Source organism: Cervus elaphus, chromosome 15 (genome assembly GCF_910594005.1).
Source record: "Cervus elaphus chromosome 15, mCerEla1.1, whole genome shotgun sequence".
NCBI lineage: Eukaryota > Metazoa > Chordata > Mammalia > Artiodactyla > Cervidae > Cervus > Cervus elaphus.
Window position 1 is genome coordinate 24680329 of NC_057829.1, and position 23026 is coordinate 24703354.

The 23026-nt window shown below is 38.0% G+C and overlaps 1 protein-coding gene and 1 non-coding gene across 3 annotated transcripts in view; both read left to right on the forward strand.

Moving 5' to 3' along the window:
* The window catches only part of TET1 (tet methylcytosine dioxygenase 1), a 136584-nt gene that overhangs the window by 22064 nt on the left and 91494 nt on the right, over positions 1 to 23026 (forward strand). For both annotated transcript variants that reach the window (XM_043926402.1, XM_043926403.1), the window contains exon 3: positions 21329 to 21382. In XM_043926402.1, the coding sequence (XP_043782337.1) occupies positions 21329 to 21382 (54 nt within the window). The remainder of the gene's footprint in view (positions 1 to 21328; positions 21383 to 23026) is intronic.
* On the forward strand, positions 14366 to 14499 carry LOC122709752. Its single transcript, XR_006345714.1, has one exon. It is a non-coding gene; the product is annotated as a small nucleolar RNA SNORA36 family (small nucleolar RNA).

The following is a 23026-nucleotide window of genomic DNA, read 5'->3' on the forward strand; positions in this document are numbered from 1 at the left end:
GTAAATTTCCACCAAAAGCCATGCTGAAATTTTTATTGTGTTTGTGTTGAATCTATATATCAGTTTGGAGAGACTGATATTTTTTTGCAATATTGAATCTTCCAGTTCATGACCATAGTATATTTATGTCTTACTTTATTTCAATATTTTATAGTTTCTAATATAGAGCTATTTAATTTGTTTTATTTTTAAGCATTCAATACCAGACTTTTGATACTTTACATGCTTATCAGTGATTGAAGCCCAATTACTTTGATAACTAAGAATATTGTTAAGCAAATATATTTCATATGTTTGTTCCTCACATCAGAATTATTTTACTTATTATTGAAGGTTGGAGTGAAAGAGAAAATACATTTATAGTTTTTAAATCTTAGTATCTTTATTAGTGCTTATATGAAATAAATATGCATTTTAAAAACAGAATTATTTTTCTTCTAAAATATACTTAGCCCCAAAGATATATGCCAGTTCTCAAGACATTAACTAATAATGTCTGGGAGAAATAAAAGCAATTTTGATTTTTTTTTTTTGATCAGAAATTGCATTTTTGCCTCACAATAATTTATCTTAATTGTACAACAAGATGACTAGATAGTCTTCCCAGTGATATCTTTGGCCAAGAGATAAAGTGTTATTCTTCTACCTAATTTTGTTCAGCTTACTGTTCTCCATATTAAGAAATACAGATAATTAAAACCACTAACTTTGTAACTCATAGTTACCTAGGAATTTGCCCTTGGCTAGGTATTCCTTATATGTATTTGTGATTTAGCATATTGACACATACGCATTATTCTATTTATTGAATAGTGAAAGAAGTTTACAAGTAGCAGGGGTGCTTTTTAGTATCAAACCTTTATTGTTCAGTTGCTAAGTTGTGTCTGAAGCTTTGTGATTCCATGGACTGCAGCATGCCAGGCTTCTCTGTCCTTAGCTGTCTTCTGGAGTTTGCTTAAATTCATGTCTGTTGAGTTGGTGATGTTATCTTAACTTTTGTTGCCCTCTTCTCCTCCTATCCTCAGTTTTTCCCAGTATCAGGGTCTTTTCCAATGAGTCTGCTCTTCCCATCAGGTTGCCAAAGTACTGGATCTTCAACTTCAGCATCAGTCCTTCCAGTGACTATTCAGGGTTGATGTCCTTTAGCGCTGACCGATTTGATCTTGCTGTCCAAGGGACTCTCAAGAGTCTTCTCTAGCACCACAATTTGAAAGCATTAATTCTTCTGTGCTCAGCCTTCTTTATGGTCCAGCTCTCATATCCGTATGTGACTACTGGAAAAACCATAGCTTTGACTATACGAACCTTTGTTGGCAAAGTAATGTCTCTGCTTTTTAATATGCTGTCTAGGTTGGTCATAACTTTTCTTCTAAGGAGCAAGCAACTTTTAATTTCATGGCTGCAGTTACCATCCACAGTGATTTTGGAGCCCAAGAAAAGAAAATCTGTCATTATTTGCCAAATCCATCTATTTGCCATGACATGATGGGACTGGATGCCGTGATCTTCATTTTTTGAATGTTGAATTTTAAGCCAGCTTTTTCACTCTCCTCTTTCATTTTCATCAAGAGGCTCTTTAGTTCTTCACTTTCTGCCATAAGGATGGTGTCATCTGCGTATCTGAGGTTATTGATATTTCTCCTGGCAATCTTGATTCCAGCTTGTGCTTCATTCAGCCAGCATTTTGCATGATGTACTCTGCATAGAAGTTAAATAAGCAGGGTGACAATATACAGCCTTGACGTACTCCTTTCCCAACTTTGTACCAGTCCATGGTTCCATGTCTGGTTCTAACCATTGCTTCTTGACCCGCATACAGGTTTCTCAGGAGATAGGTAAGGTGGTCTTCTATTACCATCTCTTTAAGAATTTTAAATAGTTTGTTGTGATCCACACAGTCAAAGGCTTTAGTGTAGTCAATGAAGCAGAGATAGATATTTTTCTGGAATTCACTTGCTTTCTCTTTGATCCAGTGGATGCTGGCAATTTAATCTCTGGTTCTCTGCCTTTTCTAAATCCAGCTTGAACATCTGGAAGTTCTCAGTTCACATACTGCTGAAACCTAGCTTGAAGGATTTTGAGCATTACCTTCCTAGCATGTGAAATGAGCACATTTGTATGGTAGTTTGAACATTCTTTGGCATTGCCTTTTTTGGGGATTGGAATGAAAACTGATCTTTTAATTTCATGAATTGAATAATTGAATGACTACACACTTTGTGAATTGGTTGCCAAGGTGAAATAGTCTCAGTACTTATTCCAGTTTTTTTGGTGTGGTTTTGTGTGTGTGTTTGTGTGTGTGCATGGTTGTTGTTTTTTTTTTCCACACCAGGCAGCTTGTGGGATCTTAGTTCCCAGACCAGGGGTTGAACCCTGGCTACCATGGTGAAAGCTCTATGTTCTAACCACTGGACTGCCAGGAAATTCCCTACTCCAGTTAATATCGATTCTCCCCCCCCAAATATTAAAGGGTTATTATATGCTTGGTTAGATTAATAGCTACTAGATAACACCATAAATGTGCTATTTGTTACCATGCTACCTTCTTAGCTAATAGAAAGTACACCCGGAAAAATAGCAATACCTATAGAGGTTGTATTTGAAAAGCTAAAAGTTAATAGTAGTATATGATACAAATTGAACAAGTAACTGTTCACTATCGAGTGGATAGTGTGCTAACAGTCTGGTTCTGGAGATGTCTCTTCGGAATTGGTTGACATACTTGTTTAATTTTATTTTATCCATGTTAGTGGGAGTGGAGTGGGACAGGCCTCTCCTGGACACTGCTTCTCTTACTGTTTTCAAACAGCCGGATTTCATTTTGGCATGTGTTATATATGGCATATGGAACAAATTTTTGCTACCAAGTTTTGCAATTGAGGGCAGATGTTATATGTCCTTAAATATGCCTTTAAGGGATCTCTTTGGATCACTGGTGAGTCTTCAGTAGCATACCTCACCACAGAGCTGACCATAGGGAAAAGAGCCTTTGGTGTCTAGGAACCTTGCATGTTGAGAATACGTGTATATACACACAAACTATATCACTCTGTTGTACACCAGCAACTAACACTACATTGTATATTAAGTATACGTCAATTTTAAAAATAAAGCATGTCAACAAAACCACGCTGATCTTGACTGATTCTGATCAGTGTATGCTAATTTCTGGAATCTTGTCAATATGGTTCAAAACTTACCTTGCCATTTTGTGTAGACCATCTTATCCAGAAAAAAAAAATGTGAAACTGACTTAACCCCTTCATCTAATATCCATATTATCCAAGTTATCACTTACTAGTGAGCGTTGTAGTTTGGTACGTTTGTTTTGCTATAGATCCTGTCTCCCCAGCTCTTTCTGGTCAGCTTCTTGATTTTTTTTTTTTTTTTAATTCCAGAGTAGTGTTTCAAGAGTTGATTGTTTCAAAGCTTCAGAAGTCATTCTCTTTATGAAGTAGGCTGTCATTGTGATAGCATAATGAATGTGGCACAAGTAAACAGGAATCACATATTTTTGCATTGTGTGTGTGTGTGCTAAGTCGCTTCAGTCATGTCCAACTCTTCACAACCCCATGAATTGTAGCCTGCCAGGCTCCTCTGTCCACGGATTCTCCAGGCAAGAATACTGGAGTGGATTGCTCTGTGCTCCTCCACGGGATCTTCCTGACGCAGGGATTGAACTAGCATCTCTTATATCTCCTGTATTGGCAGATGGGTTCTTTACCACTAAGTGACACCTGGGAATCAAATATTTTTGCATTAATTTCATATTAAAATAAAACACAGCTAACAAATGAATCAAATTAATCTAAGCAATTCAAATCATTACCTTGATAATGAGACTAGGTGCTCAAGTCATGATTATCCAGAAAGTCTATGCTGATTAGCATCAGCTCATGTCTGCAACAAGAGTAAGCAACAAGAGAAATCTTGTTCTTTTCTGATTTATTTATGTCCCATTAATACTGATTGAACCCAGATCTCCCACATTGCTGGCGGTTTCTTTACCAGCTGAGCCGCAAGGGAAGCCCAAGAGTACTGGAGTGTGTAGCCCATCCCTTCTCCAGGGGGTCTTCCTGACCCAGGAATCAAACTGGGATCTCCTGCATTACAGGAGGATTTTTTACCAGCTTAGCTACCAGGGAAGCTTTAAAAAGAAGGGGATCGTGAGAAAGCAATGATTAGAGGTGAGATGTTTACTTCTAAAGCCAAAGCCCAGGCTAGGGAAGGTGCCAGCACATAATAGGTGCTCAACAAATGTTTGTTGAACAAATTCAATGAATGATTGAAATCTCATAAAAAATGTAAGATTCAGCCTATGTCACATATTAGTGTCTCTTAAAAAAAAAAGTGCTCTGTAAACCATCATATTCCATATGTACTTAATATATCATCTTAGCAACTACTACTCCAAAATATTTTGGGGTTTATCCTATATATGTCATTTTCAAGTACCAAAGATATTAGGATCATGGCATATCTATAATAGAAATTTAAGAAGAAAACTTCAGAAAAACATTTTTAGGAAGGTAAACAGTGCTTTAAAAATATGTTTTAAAAAAGCAGCTGCTTGTTTTGTTTAAAATTACAGCCATGTCCATTTGCAGTTTGAGTTATATCAAGATGCTAAGTTTAGACAACTCAGAATTCTAAAGGAAAAAAGACCATGAAAAATCAAAATTATGCTTTTTTAATTGTAAATGGAGTTTCAGAAAACAATTCTAGAAGGGTACACACCTACCAAACCAAATGTTGGAACCATTTACCTCTGAGGACTGGATTTTTTGGATGTAGTAGGGATGTATTAAAAAATATGTGGCTTTAAATTTTTGACTAAATTTTTCTAAAATGGTTTGAGTTGCTACATAAAGAACTTATGTTTTATTTAAAAAGTAATAAAACATACTAAATCAAAGTGATGCAATTTGCATTTAGAAAGTTTAGACGAGGCTGTCCAGTGGTTAGAACTAATGCTTTCACTGTGGAGCGTGCAGCTTCAATCCCTGGTTCTGGGAACTAAGATCCTGCAGACCATGCAGCAAGAAAGAAAGAAAAAAGAAACAAATATGAAAAGATAAACTTTAATTCTATTATCTAGAGGCAACCCCTATGAGTATATAGTATTTTTTCTACATTTGAAAAATACCATTGTTTTAAAATTTTTTCTTTTTGTTTCACTAGAAAGGAAAGATGATGCACAGTTTGAAATGTTAAAGGTATACAAATTGCTTTGTTACAATAAAGCTAAATGTGTGCACACACACAGAAAAAATAAATAACATCGTTAAAGTTGATTGGGGCAAAATTTTTTCTCCTTTTTATTTTTACTTGGTATATCATCAGCATTTCCCTTGTAAGTAAAAATCTGTAAAGGTTTTAAAAATATGTGTATATTATTCTTTTGGGATAATGAATATAACCCACTAAATCATTTTTCATTACTGGATGAATTCCTTTATATTTAGTGAACTTTTTTATCTGTATAAATCTTGGTTCCTGTTTCAAATTGTGTTCTTTACACTGGAATCTACTAGTCCTTTACATCAAGCTAGAAGTATTAGTGTAACTGAAATTTTGGTATTTTGCTAATGATTTATGATTTATTATTGCCTAAATAGGGAAGCCTACTGGAGCTTCCCCAGTGGCTCAGATGGTAAAGAATCTGCTTGCAATGTGGGAGACCCGGGTTCAATCCCTGAGTTGGGAAGATCCCCTGGAGAAGGAAATGGCAACCCACTCCAGTATTCTTGCCTGATGAATCCCAAGGACAGAGGAGCCTGGCAAGCTAAAGTCCATGAGGTGGCAAAGAGTCTGACACAACTCAGTGACTAACATACACACACAACAGTTTCTTAAACCTTTATCATCTTTGGAAACCTGAAATTTGTAGTACAGGTTTTTTGTTTGTTTGTTTTTGGAAAATCGGGTCAATTTCCTTCTCAAAAAATGAGAAACTAAAGTTTGTTACATTCTTTTTGGTAAACACATCTTCATGTCCTCTCAAAGATGGAGCTTGAGCCAGCATTTCAGCATACCTCTTAACTAATGACTGGATACTGGCCAGATCAGATTAGGTACTTGGTGTATTTTTAGCTACTATGGAAAAAAACAGAATTTTAACATTTATTATTATATTAGTGCTTTAGTCCTGCTAAACTTTCCACATGTTTTTGGTTGCTAGACAAGAATTCCTAAGACTAATTTGATCCTAATTTCAATGATCCCAACACTTGTCTTTCATATAATGTTTCAAAAATGATAAAGTTAGAACTACAGCAGAGGTTTTTAATCCGGATGGACTTCAGTGCTCGGTGATTCCATCCCCTCAAAATTATACGCTTTCTATGCGTTTTCCTGGAAAGATGATCTTTAACTTTCATTAGATTTCACAGAAATGTAAATCATGTTTCCTACCCCCCAAAATAAAAACAAGTAAGAGAATCACACTAATCTTTTCAGGCTTGGAAAGAATAACATTGACCCCTGTTACTATGATTAAATTATACTAAGAGTTCTGATGTTCCTCCATTGTGAAAATGGATCTATTTGTAACATTGTCATAGTCAGACCCGTGAAGCAGGGATGTCCTGAGGAGCAGAGCTGAGGTCTACAAAGGGTCTAGAAGAGTCCCTGCAACCTATGTATGCTTAAATGTGGTGGTGATTGTTTTATCCTTGTGGAGATTTGCCTATTCATTTCATTACTTTCACCCATTTCTCTCTTGCTATTTGACTCAGGTTTTTTAGAGGAAAGTAGCTAGAGTCTGCAGAAGTAGCCAGTACATGCCATTTCACAGGATCTGCAAATGCATTTTTCCTGCTAGAGGATTAAGATGCATTATGAATGAATTGATTTCACCATTCCCATGTGATATGGAGTTATAGTTGTGGTTTCCGGCGAGACAATGATGCCACAGTTATTTTCTTGTCCTTGTATAATGAAAGGGTTTTGGTGTTTCTGCTGTATTCTAGACATTCACACTACACAGCTTATTTTCATATCATATTTCATATGGAACACCATTTTGTGGTGAGTTTTCTGTTAAAGTGCAAGAGTAGGATCAAGGCAGGAGGAAGTAGGAGGTTAAGACAGTGGAAGCCCACAGCTGATTCAAGTCATGGAATTTTTTTTATTTTTTATTTTTATTTTTATTTTTTTAGTTCTACCACTTTATTGCTACCAACCCATCTCCCTCCACCCTTGTGCACACATGCTCAGTCATGTAATCCCATGGACTGCAGCCCGCCAGGCTCCTCTGTCCATGGGCTTTTCCAGGCAAGAATACTGGAGTGGGTTGCCATTTCCTTCTCCATGTCATGGACTTTTTTTTTTAATTGAAGTTTAGTTGCTTTGGGAGAAGGATATGGCAACCCACTCCAGTACTCTTGCCTGGGAAATCCCATGTATGGAGGAGCCTGGTAGGCTACAGTCCATGGGGTCGAAGAGTCGGACGCGACTGAGCGACTTCAGTTTCACTTTAGTTGCTTTGCATTGCTATGTCAATTTCTGCTGTGTAGCAAAGTAATCGGCCATATGTAAACATATATCTGCTCTTTATCGAATTTCCTTCCCATATAGGTCACCACAGAGCATTGAATAGAGTTCCCTGTGACACACAGTAGGTTCTCATTACTTATCTGTTTTATACACAGTAGTGCATATATATCAGTCCGAATCTCTCAATTCACTGCCGCCCCCCCAACTCCTTTCCCCCACTTGGTGTCTATATGTTTTTCTCTATGTCTGTGTCTTTATTTCTGTTTTGCGAATAAGATCTTCTATACCATTTTTCTAGTTTCCACATATATATGTGACTATGTATTTGTTTTTCTCTTTCTGACTTACTGCATTCTGTGTGACCCTCTCTGGGTCCACCCACATGACACCATTTTGTTCCTTTTTATAGTTGAGTAATATTCCCTTATACATATGTACCACATCTTCTTTACCTCTTCCTTATATTGATGGACAGTTAGGTTGCTTCCGTGCAAGCCATGACTTTTGGAGGGAGCTCATCCAGTTTAGGTTTAGAGAGAAAAGTGTGTGTGTGTTTGTGTGTGTGTTAGTTTCCCTCTGTTCTTGACAGAATAAGTAACTTGTTTAGGAGTTGCTACAGAATTGCAGGGAGATTTTTCTACTAAGCAAGGTAAAATTAAATTACATTCTTTATTCACCTAATTTCATTTTCTAGGGACATTTCTGGTGTTTTATACATATATTTAAATATATATTATATTTATATAATATTTTGTATTTTTTATCTATTTTTGGCCACACGACTTTCAAGATCTTAGTTCCCCAATCAGAGATTGAGCCCATGCCCTCTGCCATGAACTTTGGTGTCCTAACCACTGGACCACCAAGGAATTCCTGGTCTTTAGTATGTTTACAAGATTGTGCAACCATTACCACAATCTATTTCTTTTTTTTTTTTCCATTTATTTTTATTATTTGGGGGTTAATTACTTTACAATATTGTAGTGGTTTTTGCCATACATTGACATGGATCAGCCATGGATTTACATGTGTTCCGCATCCTGATCCCCCCTCCCACCTCCTTCCCCACAATCTATTTCTTGAATGTGTTCATCACCCCAAAAAACAAACCCAGTATAATTAAGCAGTAACTCTGCATTCTTCCCTCTGTCAGCTCCTGGCAGCCACTAATCTGCTTTTTGTCTTTATGAATTTGTCTATTCTGGGTATTTCATATAAATGGAATCATACAATATTTTGTCTTTTGTATCTGGCTTCTTTCACTTTAGCCTAATGTTTTCAAGTTTTGTCCTTGTCATTGCATTTATCAGTACTTTCATGGCTGAATATTTTTTCTTTGCATGAATAAGCCACATTTTGTATAAACATTCATCAGTTGATGGACTTCTGGGTTGTTTCTACTTTTTAGCTGTTATGAATAATGCATTTATGAACAAATGTGTACAGGTTTTTGTGTGAACATATTTTTCACACAAAAATATGTGTGGAAAGGCTAGGGAAATCTCTGAGTTGAAGAGTCTAGGGATCTCTCTGGAGCTGTGTATATTCTGAGGAGTGTAACTGCTGGGTCCTATGGCAACTTTTTGTTGCCGAACTGTTTTCCAAAGCAACCATGTCATTTTAGATTCAACTAGCAGTGTATGAGGGTTCTAATTTCTCCACATCCTCATCAAAGCTAGTTATCTGACTTTTTTGTTATTGTCTTCCTAGTGGGTGTAAAGTGATACTCCAGGATGGTTTTGGTTTGCATTTCTCTCATTAATGGTGTCCAGCATCCTTTCCTGTGTTTATTGACCACTTGTGTATCTTTGGAGAAGTGTCTATTTCAAGTCTGTCCATTTGGGCTGCTACAACAAAATACTGCAGCCTGGGTGGCTTATAACAATAGAAATTTATTGCTCATAGTTCTGGGGAAGGCCCATTTCCTGGTTTATAACTGGTGCATTTTCACTGTGTCCTCACATTGTGGAAGAGACTAGGGATCTCTCTTGAGCTTCTTTTAGAATGTGCTAATCTCATTCAATTTAACTGGTATAACTTAAGTATCTTCCAAAGGCCCAACTTTTGAATTCATTACATTAGGCATTAGGATTAAAACAAATTAATTTGGGGGGGGTCACAAAAATTATGTGGTGCTTGTCATTTGATATGCACTGAGCAAATGTTGGTTGAATTGAATGATACCAGTCATGGCTGTGAAACTGTTGTGTAGCAAACATTGACATCTAAAGGGGTTAATAACAACTATTATGTATTGAATACATACTAAGTGCCTGGAGCTGTATTAAGAACTGAAATTCTCATTGTCTCATTTCATCTTTACAATAGTCCTATGAAATGTACATTCTTCCCCCAATGTATAAAATAAGACGATGAGGCTTAGATAGGCCAAGTAACTTGTCTAAGACTACACAGTTGATCTTGGATTAGAGCCCTTGGCTCATATGCTAAGGGCTCATTTTAACCACCGTGTCCTTGAGCTAGGGCAACAATCTAAACGTGAAGAACCTGGAGGTACAGAGAAGTGGAACCAAAATGTGGGCTGGTTGAAGATAGCCATGCTAAGCTTATTGCTGCTATCTTAGACTTGTGAAACTTTGAAAGAGATGTTCTATAAGAATCTTATAGGATCATTTTAACAAGGAGCTACCGTATAGCACAGGGAATTATATTCAATATCATGTAATAGTCTATAATAGAAAAGAAAAAATATATATAAAAAACTGAATCACTTTGATATATATCAGAAACTAGCACAACATTGTAAGTCGACTATACTTCAATAAAAATTTTAACAGAAGAATTTTATAAGCTCATTTTACAAAAATATAATTTTTTGACAGGAATCAAATATTTAAACTCTTTGAGTTTGCCAATCCCACTGCTTCTGTATTTTAATTTCAAGGTTACAGTCTGTTTAACCATCTTTCTAGCTCTTTTTTTTTTCCATTTTTAGTTTCTACTTAAGAAACTTTTATCACTCCCTGGACCTCATTCCTTTCTAAATCATAGTCTGGTAATTAATTCTACACTAGCATGGTAATTTTTCACTCTTCTATGCCTCCATGCAAATGTTTTTATATTTTGTGTATTTTTTCTTTGTCTTAAGCAGTTGTTCCAAATTACCAATTCTGTTACAACTGGAAGTGACAGTTTCACATTCTCTTCCCCACTCCCCACCACCCCAGCACAGAATCTTAGTGTCCTGAGTAGGGATTGGTCCCAGGCCACGGCAGTGAAAATGTGCCAAATCCCAACCACTTGACCACCAGGGGACTCCCTCATTTTCTTTTAAACTAATAAATGTAAGATTAGGTTATATATCCGCATGCCCTAATTCTATCAGAAATCTTGTTAGTATTAGGCTTATCTGGGAGAGGTTCCAATGTCCTGAAATAGTTTGCTTGAATATCTCCATTTTTATATTAAATGAGTTTTTATTGCTCAATACCTTGTTTATTTGTACTTGTTTTCTTAATTAATGACAGACATTGTTCTCTGTTGCTGCAGTGGAACACCTGGAAGTCAGCTGCCATACCACAAGCTTTTTCAAAGCCATTATAGCATTTAACCCTAATGTCAGTTTTGTCCCTCATGGGGACAAAGTCTATGGGAGTCTTAACTTGCTCAAGGTCACAGTTAATAAGCATCATTGGGATCTGGATCCCACCAGAGGATGAGATGGTTAGATAGCATCACTGAGTCAATGACATGCATTTGAGCAAACTCTGGGAGATGGTGAAGGACAGGGGAGTCCTTGGGGTCACAAACAGTTGGACACAACTGAGCAACCAAACAACAACAGGGACATACTGATCTTGTATAATATCATATTTTAACAATATGTGTTAAATATACTATATTTAAAAAATGTTTTATTATTGTATTTTATTATGTTATATAAAATAAATTATATTTTATGTGTAATATAACATCTTAAGGTGAACAGGGGGCCTGGAGGAAAGAATACTTTTGTTTCAAAAAAAATCTAAATAATTTCTTTCATCACACGCATAGCTACTATTAGGGAATTGTTAGGTATACTGGTCATCCCCCCCACCAAGTCACTAAGGCTTCATTATGATTATTAGCAAAAGTAGCCCTATAAAAATATGGGTACATATTTCATAAAGTTAGAAACAATCACAGCATTGGTGAATGCAGTTTGACTTACTCTCAAGTGATGTGCATGAAAGAATTGTTGTTATGAGCAAGGAAAATATCAATTCACAGCTTATAAATATCTAGTAAAAACATCAAGGACCATTTATTTTAAACAACAAGAGCTACTGTGCCTTTTGAATAATATTTTGAAATCAGGTAAATTAAACAGATTTGGGAGAGATTGCATTTTCTCAACTGGTCATTAAGAGTATCTATGGAAACGCCATTATAATCAGTTAGGTTAAAACATTCCTGATAATCATAGGCAAGTTTTTCATTTAAACTTGCAGAGTTAACACAGGTAGAAGTTTATGCTCCATACCTGTTATCTAATGTGCACTATAGTGAAAAATAACCTTTTTTTTTCCTGTTACGACAAATATGTCTCCTTCTGATCCCACAAGGTATTCCTAAAGGGCTTTACATTGCAAAAGCTCAAAAGGATCCCCTCAGATAGTGAAATGGTACTCGCAAGTTAGAAGAAATGTCTCTATTAAGAATATTGAGAAAAAAAAAAAAAAAGAATATTGAGAATCATTTATTTTAAACAAGAACTGATGTGCCCAATTAATAAGTATTTGGCTATCAGTCAAACAAACTTCAGAAAAAGATTAATTTTAGGCATTCTATAATTGTAGATATTATGGGCTCCATGGAAAGTTTTCTGTGTTTTCTCTCTACCTGAGTTAAGTTCAATGGAAAAGTTATTCATTGAGTCGGAGATTCCACAGGTGTTAAGCAGTGCCTCTAATATAGTTGGTGTTCTCTGTTCTATTTCTGGAATGAACAAAGGAAAGACTTCCCTTTCTCCAACCATCAGAAGCATCTGTCTAGTACAACCGGTTACCCAGCTGAAAGAGAGACATTTCCAGGCAGACAAATCTTTCTTCTCCACATATTGTGTAGGACTCTAGTCAATTAGCTAAAAGACTAAAGACATTAACTCTTCTGGAGTAACTGACCCCATCTCAACAAAAACCTACATACACTTATTTTCAAAATATTGCTTTTCTTTGATTAGGAGAACTTAGTTATATGTGGGAATTTTAAACAGGTAAAATACAAGGGTTTCAGATCTGGGGTAAACCAGTCGTTTCTTATGCATGCTCAGTCATTCAGTTGTGTCCACCTCTTTGTAACCCCTTGAACTATAGCCCATCAGGGTCCTCTATCCACAGAATTTTCCAGGCAAATACAGGAGTGGGTTGCCACTTCCTCCTCCAGGGATCTTCCCAACCTAGGGCTTGAACCCATGTCTCCTGAATTGACAGGGGTATTCTTTATCACTGAGCCACCTGAGAAACCCTTAGTTCTCTTGAAAAGGTAGCTATTTGTGATGAACGACTTAACAGGAGTATCATGGTTGGCTTTTGAAGGGACCAATAATGGAAAGTTGAAGGTTGAAATAGAAACATTTCAAACCTGAATGGTATAGAATTAAAGGTTGATCATATCTCTTCATATGCATGCTTAATGACCAGCCAAAGATGAAGAAGCTCTAAACAGTCAGCAAAATCAAGACTGGGAGGCTCAGATCAGGAACTCCTTATTGCAAAATTCAGACTTAAATTGAAGAACATAGGGAAAACTACTAGGCCATTCAGGTATGACCTAAATCAAATCCCTTAACGATTATACAGTAGAAGTGACAAATAGATTCAAGGGATTTAGATCTGATAAACAGAGTGCCCAAAGAACTTTGGATGGAGGTTCGTATCATTGTACAGGAGAGTCGGACACGACTGAGCGACTGAACGACATCAATGCCCAAGTAGTAGTGTGTCTATTTACATACATTTCTCCCCATAATGTGACTGTCAATAGCCACAGTGCTCCCAGTGTCCTTGAACATGTTACCTTCATCTGGGGCACACACCTTTCTTCTCTCCTTCTATGTTTAACCAACTTCTAACCTATCCTTTGGTCTCAGTGGAAATAAATGTCACTTCCTCTGGGGAGACTTCTCTAGTCTTGTATAGCTTTCTGGGCTCATATCCATTCTGTGAAAGTGAAAGTTCGTTGTTTTTGCTCTTGTCCTCTATTAGCTTGGTCGTGTCCAACTGTCTCTTTTGCAACCCCATGGACTGTAGCCTACCAGGATCCTCAGTCCATGGGATTTTCCAGGCAAGAATACTGGAGTGGGTTGCCATTTCCTTCTCCACGGGATCTTCCCGACCCAGGGATCAAACCTGGGTCTCCCACATTGTAGGCAGACGCTTTACCATCTGAGCTACCACGGAAGCCCCCATCTCCATTCTATATTACTTCTATCTCCATACTCTACTACTTTATAATTATCTGTTTAGGTCTCTCCTGAGATGGTACATTCTGAGGGGTTGGAGGGCAAGCCCAGAACATATCTACATATTGAGAGTGCCCAACAGCTGTTTTAAAAACAACACTATTCTTTTAAGGATTTTTGGTTATTAAATAGGGGAATTTCATTGTAAAAACATGAATTAACAAATGATCTTGATTTTCCTAAATTTAGGAGACACCTAGGTCTGACTTTTTAAAAAACAAGTTGTATGTGCATAAATGCTTTGGGCTTCTCAGTGAAACAAAATATTTTTAAGATTTTGCTGTTAGATCAAAAACTGAGGGTATAATGCTCTCTAGAGTCAACTTTCAGCTTTCTTGCATGATGTAGAGAAGGAGCCCAAAGGTACAGAACTTCCTTTAAAAACAAAGAAACAAAAAAGATTTCCAGAGTGTTGAGTTCAGTTCAGGGCAGCTTCCCTGTTCTGTTAATTAAACTTTGGGATATTGAAACACAGGCTAAGAGGAATGAGTGGATGGAAAGCATTACTCTATTCATATACCACCTGGCCTAAGATACACTGCAAAAAACAAATAAATAAATGATATTAATTATAAAATATAGGACAGACTAGCAATAATAAGAAGGAAACTTCAACATATCATTCACAAAGGGGGAAATTTTTTTCTAAATCACAGCATCCTTTGTGATTTGCTTTTGACAAAAAAAGAATATGACAAAAAAAAGATGATGTTATTGGATTTCTCTGTTCAAATTATGGATCTATACTGTAATAAAGGGAGTAGGATTGTCAGTTTTAAGTTAGTATGAAGAATTGATGAGAAGAAATTGGGGCGAGGTGATATTTCAGCCCCATTTAGTCTCGGGCATTATAGTTCACCTCATTGTCAACTGCGCTCGCTTGGCAACTGCAGAAGATCATTTTTTGTTCACTTGTTCCTTAGTTCTAGCTATTGAAGAGCAGTTATTTTTACCAGCACTAAGCAGGACTGCTAGAGAGAATGGGGTTGGATATTAGGCAGACCTGGCCCCTTAGAGAAGAAAAGGGCTACTGTAGATAAAGCATCAGAGAAGGAACTGGGGGAGGAAGGCACAGAGAAAGACTGTGCCAGGAGACTGACTCAGTAATCCAGGAAGATCTCCAGTGTTAGCTGTTCAGGTTCTTTTAGCACACATGAAATAAAATCAAACTGATTTTAAGATCTCCATTATAATTGTTAAAGTATGAGCTGCTCTTTTTTTATTCTTGTTGGTTGAAAATTTACAGAAGATGGTACTTGGAATATCTTACCAAGGTTTCGCTGCAAAAGCCATGAGTCTCCAACAGTACATAAGAAAAGAAATATAAAATGATTTCATGGGAGATGAGACAATGGCTTATATTAGAAGGATTTTGTGCTGCAGAGGTGTCAATGTTGAGGAATAGTGAATAACTCTTGAGATTAATTTAGAAGACTCCTCCTATGCAGTATTTGTATGTCTAGTTTCTTATGGGTACAGAATTGCTTATGTTTAGAAATAGAAGTAGGATTTTGAAATTATTCATAGATTTATCTCTGAGGGCACAGAATACATTTTTAAAAAGCACATCTGATGTAATGTTAATTTAAAATACTAATTAAAAATTTTTTTAATTATTTAATTTATTTGTTTGGCTACCCTGGGTCTTCATTGCTGCATGGGCTTTTCTCTACTTGCCATGCACAGGCTTCTCATTGAAGAGACTTCTGTTGTGGAGCAGGAGCTCTAGGGCACAGGGGCTTCAGTACTTGCAGCACCCGGGCTCTGGAGCACAAGCTCAGTTGTTGTGGCACATGGGCTTGGGTGCTCCGTGGCATGTGGGATCCTCCCGGACTAGGGATTGAGCCCATGTCTCCTGCATTGGTGGGAGGATTCTTTACCACTGAGGCTACCAGGGAAGCCCCTAAAATACTTTCTTGAGCTGCTGTTCTATGCTAGAAATGATGCATGTGAGGGTTCTTTTTTTAAAAAATAGTTTATTTAAATATTTATTATTTTAAAAATAGTTTATTTAGAGTATTGGTTTCAGGTGTACAACATAATGATTCAATATTCTTGTCCTGAAGGGTATGGTTTTGAAGACAGTTCCTTTAAGGTTATTTTGAGATATTTATAAAGGTCTACTGTTGAGTACTGAAAATGAGAAGTTATAGAGAGAGCTGTGTAAGATGGTTAGATTCAGGCTCAAGTTCTAACTTGCTATGTAACCTGAGTTAGGTAATTTCACTTCTCTGGGTCTCACCTCTTAGATTTATCTATGACCTAAATTTTCTCTGATTTTGTTTACTTATTTATTTGGCTGTGCTGAGTCCTAGTTGCTGTACATGTGGTCTTCACTGAGGCGCGTATGGAGGCTTTTAGTTGTGGTGTGTAGGCTTAGTTCCCCCCTGGCATGTGGGAACCTGTGTCCCCTGCATTGCAAGGCAGATTCTTTTTTTTTGTTTTTTTTCCATTTATTTTTATTAGTTGGAGGCTAATTACTTTACAATATTGTAGTGGTTTTTGCCATACATTGACATGAATCAGCCATGGATTTACATGTGTTCCCCATCCCGATCCCCCCTCCCGCCTCCCTCCCCATCCCATCCCTCTGGGTCTTCCCAGTGCACCAGCCCCGAGCACTTGTCTCATGCATCCAACCTGGGCTGGTGATCTGTTTCACCCTTGATAGTATACTTGTTTCAATGCTATTCTCTCAGAACATCCCACCCTCGCCTTCTCCCACAGAATCTAAAAGTCTGTTCTGTACATCTGTGTCTCTTTTTCTGTTTTGCATATAGGGTTATTGTTACCATCTTTCTAAATTCCATATATATGTGTTAGTATACTGTATTGGTGTTTATCTTTCTGGCTTACTTCACTCTGTATAATGGGCTCCAGTTTCATCCATCTCATTAGAACTGATTCAAATGAATTCTTTTTAATGGCTGAGTAATATTCCATGGTGTATATGTACCACAGCTTCCTTATCCATTCGTCTGCTGATGGGCATCTAGGTTGCTTCCATGTCCTGGCTATTATAAACAGTGCTGGCTGCGATGAACATTGGGGTGCACGTGTCTCTTTCAGATCTGGTTTCCTCGGTGTGTATGCCCAGCAGTGGGATTGCTGGGTCATATGGCAGTTCTATTTCCAGTTTTTTAAGGAATCTCCACACTGTTCTCCATAGTGGCTGTACTAGTTTGCATTCCCACCAAGAGTGTAAGAGGGTTCCCTTTTCTCCACACCCTCTGCAGCACTTATTCCTTGTAGACTTTTGGATAGCAGCCATTCTGACTGGCGTGTAATGGTACCTCATTGAAGATTTGATTTGCATTTCTCTGATAATGAGTGATGTTGAGCATCTTTTCATGTGTTTGTTAGCCTGCAAGGCAGATTCTTAACCACTGGACCACCGTGAAAGTCCCTGTTATTCTTTTTTTATCCCTGTAATCATGTGATTTTTGGAGGGGTGGGGGACAAGGGTTTAAATATTTATTATTTGGCTGCTCCGGGTCTCAGTTGCAGCATACAGGATCTAGTTCCCAGACCAGAGATTGAATCCAGGTACCCAGCATTGAGAGCACAGAGTTTTTCCCACTGGACCACAAGGGAAGTCCCAATTATGTGATTTTTTTAAGAGAAAAGAGATAGAACTATTTTGTAATATTTGAAAGAACTTAGTACACTTGAGTTAATTACAAAATTAAATATCAACTCATGCAATGAGTTCCTTGTGGTTAGGATTAGGTTGAAATAAACAAATAGGCTTAAGTAACAAAAATAAGTTCTGAGTAAGTAGGACTACAACATCATGTTTCTTAGTTTCTAAATTTATCATTCAATAAAATCTAGTTGTATGCATTTTGCTCTGAATAATAAGAGAGTGGAAATGGCTCTCTTGACCTCCACTTTCTCGGCTAATAATTTCTGATTATTTTCTCCATCAAATCTCACTATCACCTAAGCCTTGAGCTGAGACAGATAAATTGCTAAGTGTAGGATTTAGAACAGATGGTCACAACCAATAGAGGCTACCAATGTATTCTGTATTCAAACAAGTACAGATTTTCATGGTGTAGTATCAGTTGGATATTTGGAGTTAATGCTAGCTGTGATCACTTCCATTAACTCTCATTAGCTGGGACGAACTTTGGCTTTATTTATTAATTCATTTTACAGAACACTGCACATAGACCTTTGATGTTTGTTTTGCTTAGGTTACCAAGTGCAATATTATGCAGTTTCATGAGTATCCCATACAGTGAAAACGCCTGCCCATGGGGCTTTAAAAAAAAATGAACTTCTCACCAGTATGGATATTTAGTAGGCCTAACACCATGATCCTGATTTTATTTTATTTTGAGGCAAACATAATGGATCACACAGGTAATGAAATTATTTAAAATATATAATTATGGGAATTTCCTGGTAATACAGTGGTTAGGACTCTGTTTTCACTGCCCAGGTTCAATCCCTGGTCAGGGAACTAAGATCCCATAAGCCATATGGTAAGGGGGAAAAAAAAAAAATATATATATATATATATATATATATCTTAATATATCATGGCCACTTTACTAAACAGTGAGCAATCAACCTGGGAAAATGTTCATGCTTTTAAAATTTTTTATCCAGGTATTCATAGGGAGAGACATAATCTTTAATTGAAATGGAAAACACTTTAAGAAATGTAGGGCTATCCTTGCATGTATTGTTGATGGGAGTGTAACATGGCAAAACAAACAAACAAACCAAAAAAGTGGCTTGGCTGCAGAAAATGGTTTGGTATTTCCTCACCCAAAAATTAATCAAAATTTTCATATGATCCACTATTTCTACTCCTAGGTATATACTCAAAAAAATTGAGAGCAGGGACTCAGACAGACACTTGCATACCCATTGTTATTCACAACAGAACAAATATTGCTTGATACTACTTATATGAGGTACCTAGAGCAGGCAAATGTATAGAGACAAAGTAGAACAGAAAGTTAACAGAAGTTAGGGAGTGGGGAGTAACTTTATATGTACAGAGTGTCTGCTTGGGATGATGAAAAAGTTCTGGAAATGGAAAGTGGTGATACTTGCATAATATTGTGAATATACTTAATGCTACTAAATTATACACTTTAAAATGGTAAAAATGTAAATTTTTTTGTTTTCTATATTTTACCACACACACACAAGCCTCCAAAGAGAAAGAAACAGGGCTAAAAGGTTTTGCACCCATTTTCAAATCCTGTTGTATTTGGTCCTGTTTTTGACCCGTTTCATGTTTGCTTCATTCCCCACAGAGAGCTTTTTAGTGTGGGCTCAGTGTGCTTGAAGTTGCCGTGGTGAACGTGGTTAGGTTACAATCCACTGGTTTTGCTTGCTTCTTACATTTGTTAAAATTTTTTGAGGGTGGATGGGTGGAGGAGAGGTAGTTTAGAGCGGGAAAACAATGCATGTTGGATTTCCCATTCCAACAAGAAAAGCGTGCTTTTGTGGCAAACCGAAAGGCTAGGAATCAAGGGTGATGAAATACAGGCTTTCCGGCCCTCACTCTGTTCCTGATTTCTGGTTGTGGGAATCTGTTCTGAATCCAACTGCAAGTGGAAAACCCATCTTTGGCTGAGCAGCCAGAGAGGCCCTCCTGCCAATCCCCCAAATGTGCTGCTGAGACTTTGGCCCTGTGAGGATGGGGCTGACGCTGTCTTCCCAAGATCTGTGCAGCTGTCAAGGTAGCTGTGATGGCCCTGTGAGTGGCCTCTGCACCGAATTTTGGCAGTGACCTTGAGACCTGCCAGCTCCAACAGCTGTCCTGGTTCTTTGTCTATTGCCGTTATTACTGGTCCAGGGGGCTGAAGGGAGGGGCTAGCCTCCTCTGGCTCTGTCATTCCCAGAGTCTGGCAAGTTCCAACCGCGGTGCCTTGCCCTCCCAGTGCCTGCCACCCACTGGGCATGGGAGGTGGGGGGCGTCCAGGTGTGCTGCGTGTGGGTGGCTGCTTGTTCACCTCTGGCTCAGCTCCCAGCCCCTGGGAACCAAGTGGCCGTGTCTGATCATCAGCCCGTGCACAGACAGGCTCCACGTGGGGACCTGCTTGGCAGCTTTGCGGAGAGATGCTCGGTGACAGTTGAAGATCTTGGAAGGTAGAGGAGCCAAAGGTGCTTCTTATGTCCCAAAAGTATGATTCCACTTTCTGGAAGCGACAAATTTCTTGGGGGAAATGAAGGTCATCAGAAACATCCAGAGCAAGAGAGAGAAAGCTTTTTGAAATCGCCAGCCACTCAGAGTGGCAAGTGTATTCTGAAAACTCCTCCCCCTTTCCTTGTCCTCATCCTGTCCTTTTCCTTTTAAGCGGCTTTATTATTCTTTTTTAATCTGCCTTTGTCATTGGACATTTATTGACAGAAATCAAATTGCTGTGTTTCTGGGCAAAGCGCCGGCTGCAGAGAGGTGTGGTTCCCGAGGAATGAGACACGCAGCCCAACAGCTGAGCCTACGGTGTCCTCACATAACCTCCCTGCCTTAAATATCGCCAATATTTAGCCTTGCCTTATAAAGTAAAAATGCACAATACCTTCCAGAGTTTCAGCAAGCCCAAATGCCCCCCTCGGCTCAGTTATATCTCCTGTATGTTGGAGGCAGGGCCGTGCACCCCCCCACACCCCAACCCCCCCGCGCAGACCTGCCCTCGGAGCCGCCAAGAGGTTACTAATCAGGGAGACTCCGCCATCGATCCGATGGTGGAGACCTGGGGGATTTGTGTGCATTGTTTTTGCTGAAGCCTCCTGTGATTTCGGCGCGACCAGATCCTCTGCAGCGAACTCCATGTCGCAGCTTGTGGCTGCCTGTGTCCTGTGGTGAGAGCGGAGCCGCACAGGAGATCCTTTGTCTAGGAAGGCTAGGCAGAGAAGATCACTTTGGAGTTGCTAAGCTCTGCATTGCCATTGGCTGCACTCTTTGTGGGGCTGTTTTTGCAAAAGGCATGCCCAGCACGTCTACAGTGCTGGCAGGCCAGGGCTGCCTTTAAACACCATGATAATAATACCAAAAAGCAGTTTGCAGAACTGTTCCACTGTAGAGGCTTCCTCTGCAGAAGCAAGCAAGATGGCTACCTCGTGGGCTTCGCTGTGAAGAATGCAGAGGCTAATTAAGACAGACTTTAAGGGGAAAAAAGGGTATTTCCCTACTTCATCTTTATGCAAGGCTTTTTTTTCAGTGACTTTTAAAGTATACATTTTACATAAGCTCTTTAGGTTCTGCCTAGCAAACATGTTGATGATTTTAGATGGGATAAGTAGTTTTATAGAGAAATAGCCAAAAAAATTTGGGGGGGGTGGGAGCTAATTTTTTTTTCTCTTAAACGGAGGCTCATTTTGCAATTTGATTTTTTTTAGGTTGTAAAGGAAAACAAGAGGCCCCAGAGGGAAAAGAAGCCCAAAGTTTTAAAGGTAATCAGCTATTGATTAAATCATATTTAATTTTTTTCCATTTCATATAGTATTTTTCTGTCACTGAGGGGTAAATTTGGAGTACAGTGGATGTGAGTTCTCCCAGATTTTCAGTAGATAAATGAATTTTCCCTCAACTAAAGTGTTTTCTCTCTCTTTCTCTTTCTTTCTCTCTTTTTATATGCTACATAATATGCATATCAGCATCCTTTATTTTCAACTCCACACAAGTCTGCAGAAGGAAAACTTTATATGCAAAGTGTTGTGAATAAAATTTGTGGCTTTTTTTGTAGCCCTCTTTGTAGCATCTGCATTTGTGGTGTTGCACCAGTGTGTAAACTTAAGCTCTTAAGGAGAAAGACACTGTTTAAAGTTGACAGCTATGATCCATTGTAGTTTTAATAGACCTTCCATTAGACACTATTTTATAATGTGTGATTTTTCTAAAGGAAAAGATGCTTAGAGGTTTTATTTCAATTTAAAATGTGTAAGCCATTGAGATTTTACAGCCAAATTACAATTGCTTAATCCCAAATTCTCATTATATCATCTTTAATTTTGGCATTCATGAAGCTGTAGGAATGAGTATGTTTCCTTTATTTTCAGTAATTTGCCTAATGAGTATTTAGTAGTTACCTAATTCAGTTATAAGCTAGCAGTCTGTGTTATGAGCTTTGTCTGGTATTTAGCAGGGTTACTTTAAAATCATATACATTACTAAAAGTTCAAGGCTAGCTTTAGTCTAGTAAATAGGTGCTTATGTGTTAAAGGTTTCAGCTAGTATGTTGCTATTCTGAATGTAAGAATCTTGAGCAGGCAACCTGTTTAATTCAAGAAGACATTAAGCAATAAAATGACTAGTCTTTAAAATTATATTGTGTATATATAATTAAAAATATCTTATACTAATCTTAGTTTTTCTTTTGCAAATAAAGTGTTGGCACTCAAGAGAAAGAACATGTTTGAACTATGGATGTGGCACATTTTTTTTCTCATCTGTTTCCTCAGTTGTGTACCTTGAAAATGCTATTGACATGCAGAACCAAACCTTGCATTGCTTTCTAATTTGTCTGACCACTTCAAGTTTCTGTTTCCTGTGTGTACACAGCATTGCCATGTACATTTTTCATCAACCAACAAGTATTTATTGAATATTTACCACACAGTCAGTTGTGAGCTAGACACTGTGAAATGAATGAAATTGCTTGGCACAAATTCTCACTGGGCTTAGACAAATAGAATGCTGGTTATTTTCAAGGTAAAGTAAACCCTTCTCTCTTTTTCTTCTGCACATTGATCCACCTGCCTCCTTTTAATTTTTTCTCCTCCCCAAATTATAGAAGAATATCATTAAAATCTCTAAATGTATATCTCATTCTCTTTTCACACTTGCTCTATTGGGTATATCCATCTCAGGTATTTTGTCTTAAAATCTTCAAGTGAGAAATAGTTTTAGTCTTGCTGTTATAAATGCCTCTCAGATTTGTGTGTGTGGGGGGGTGGGTGGGGAGGTGGGGAGGCAGGTGGGGGGCGCAGGTTGAGGGTGGGTGGGAAGGGGGCACTGAAAAAAAGGAAGGAAACTGTATGGACAAACTAATATGGTCTAACCCTGGTAGCCAAGTCATCACCTCCCTTTGCTTTGAG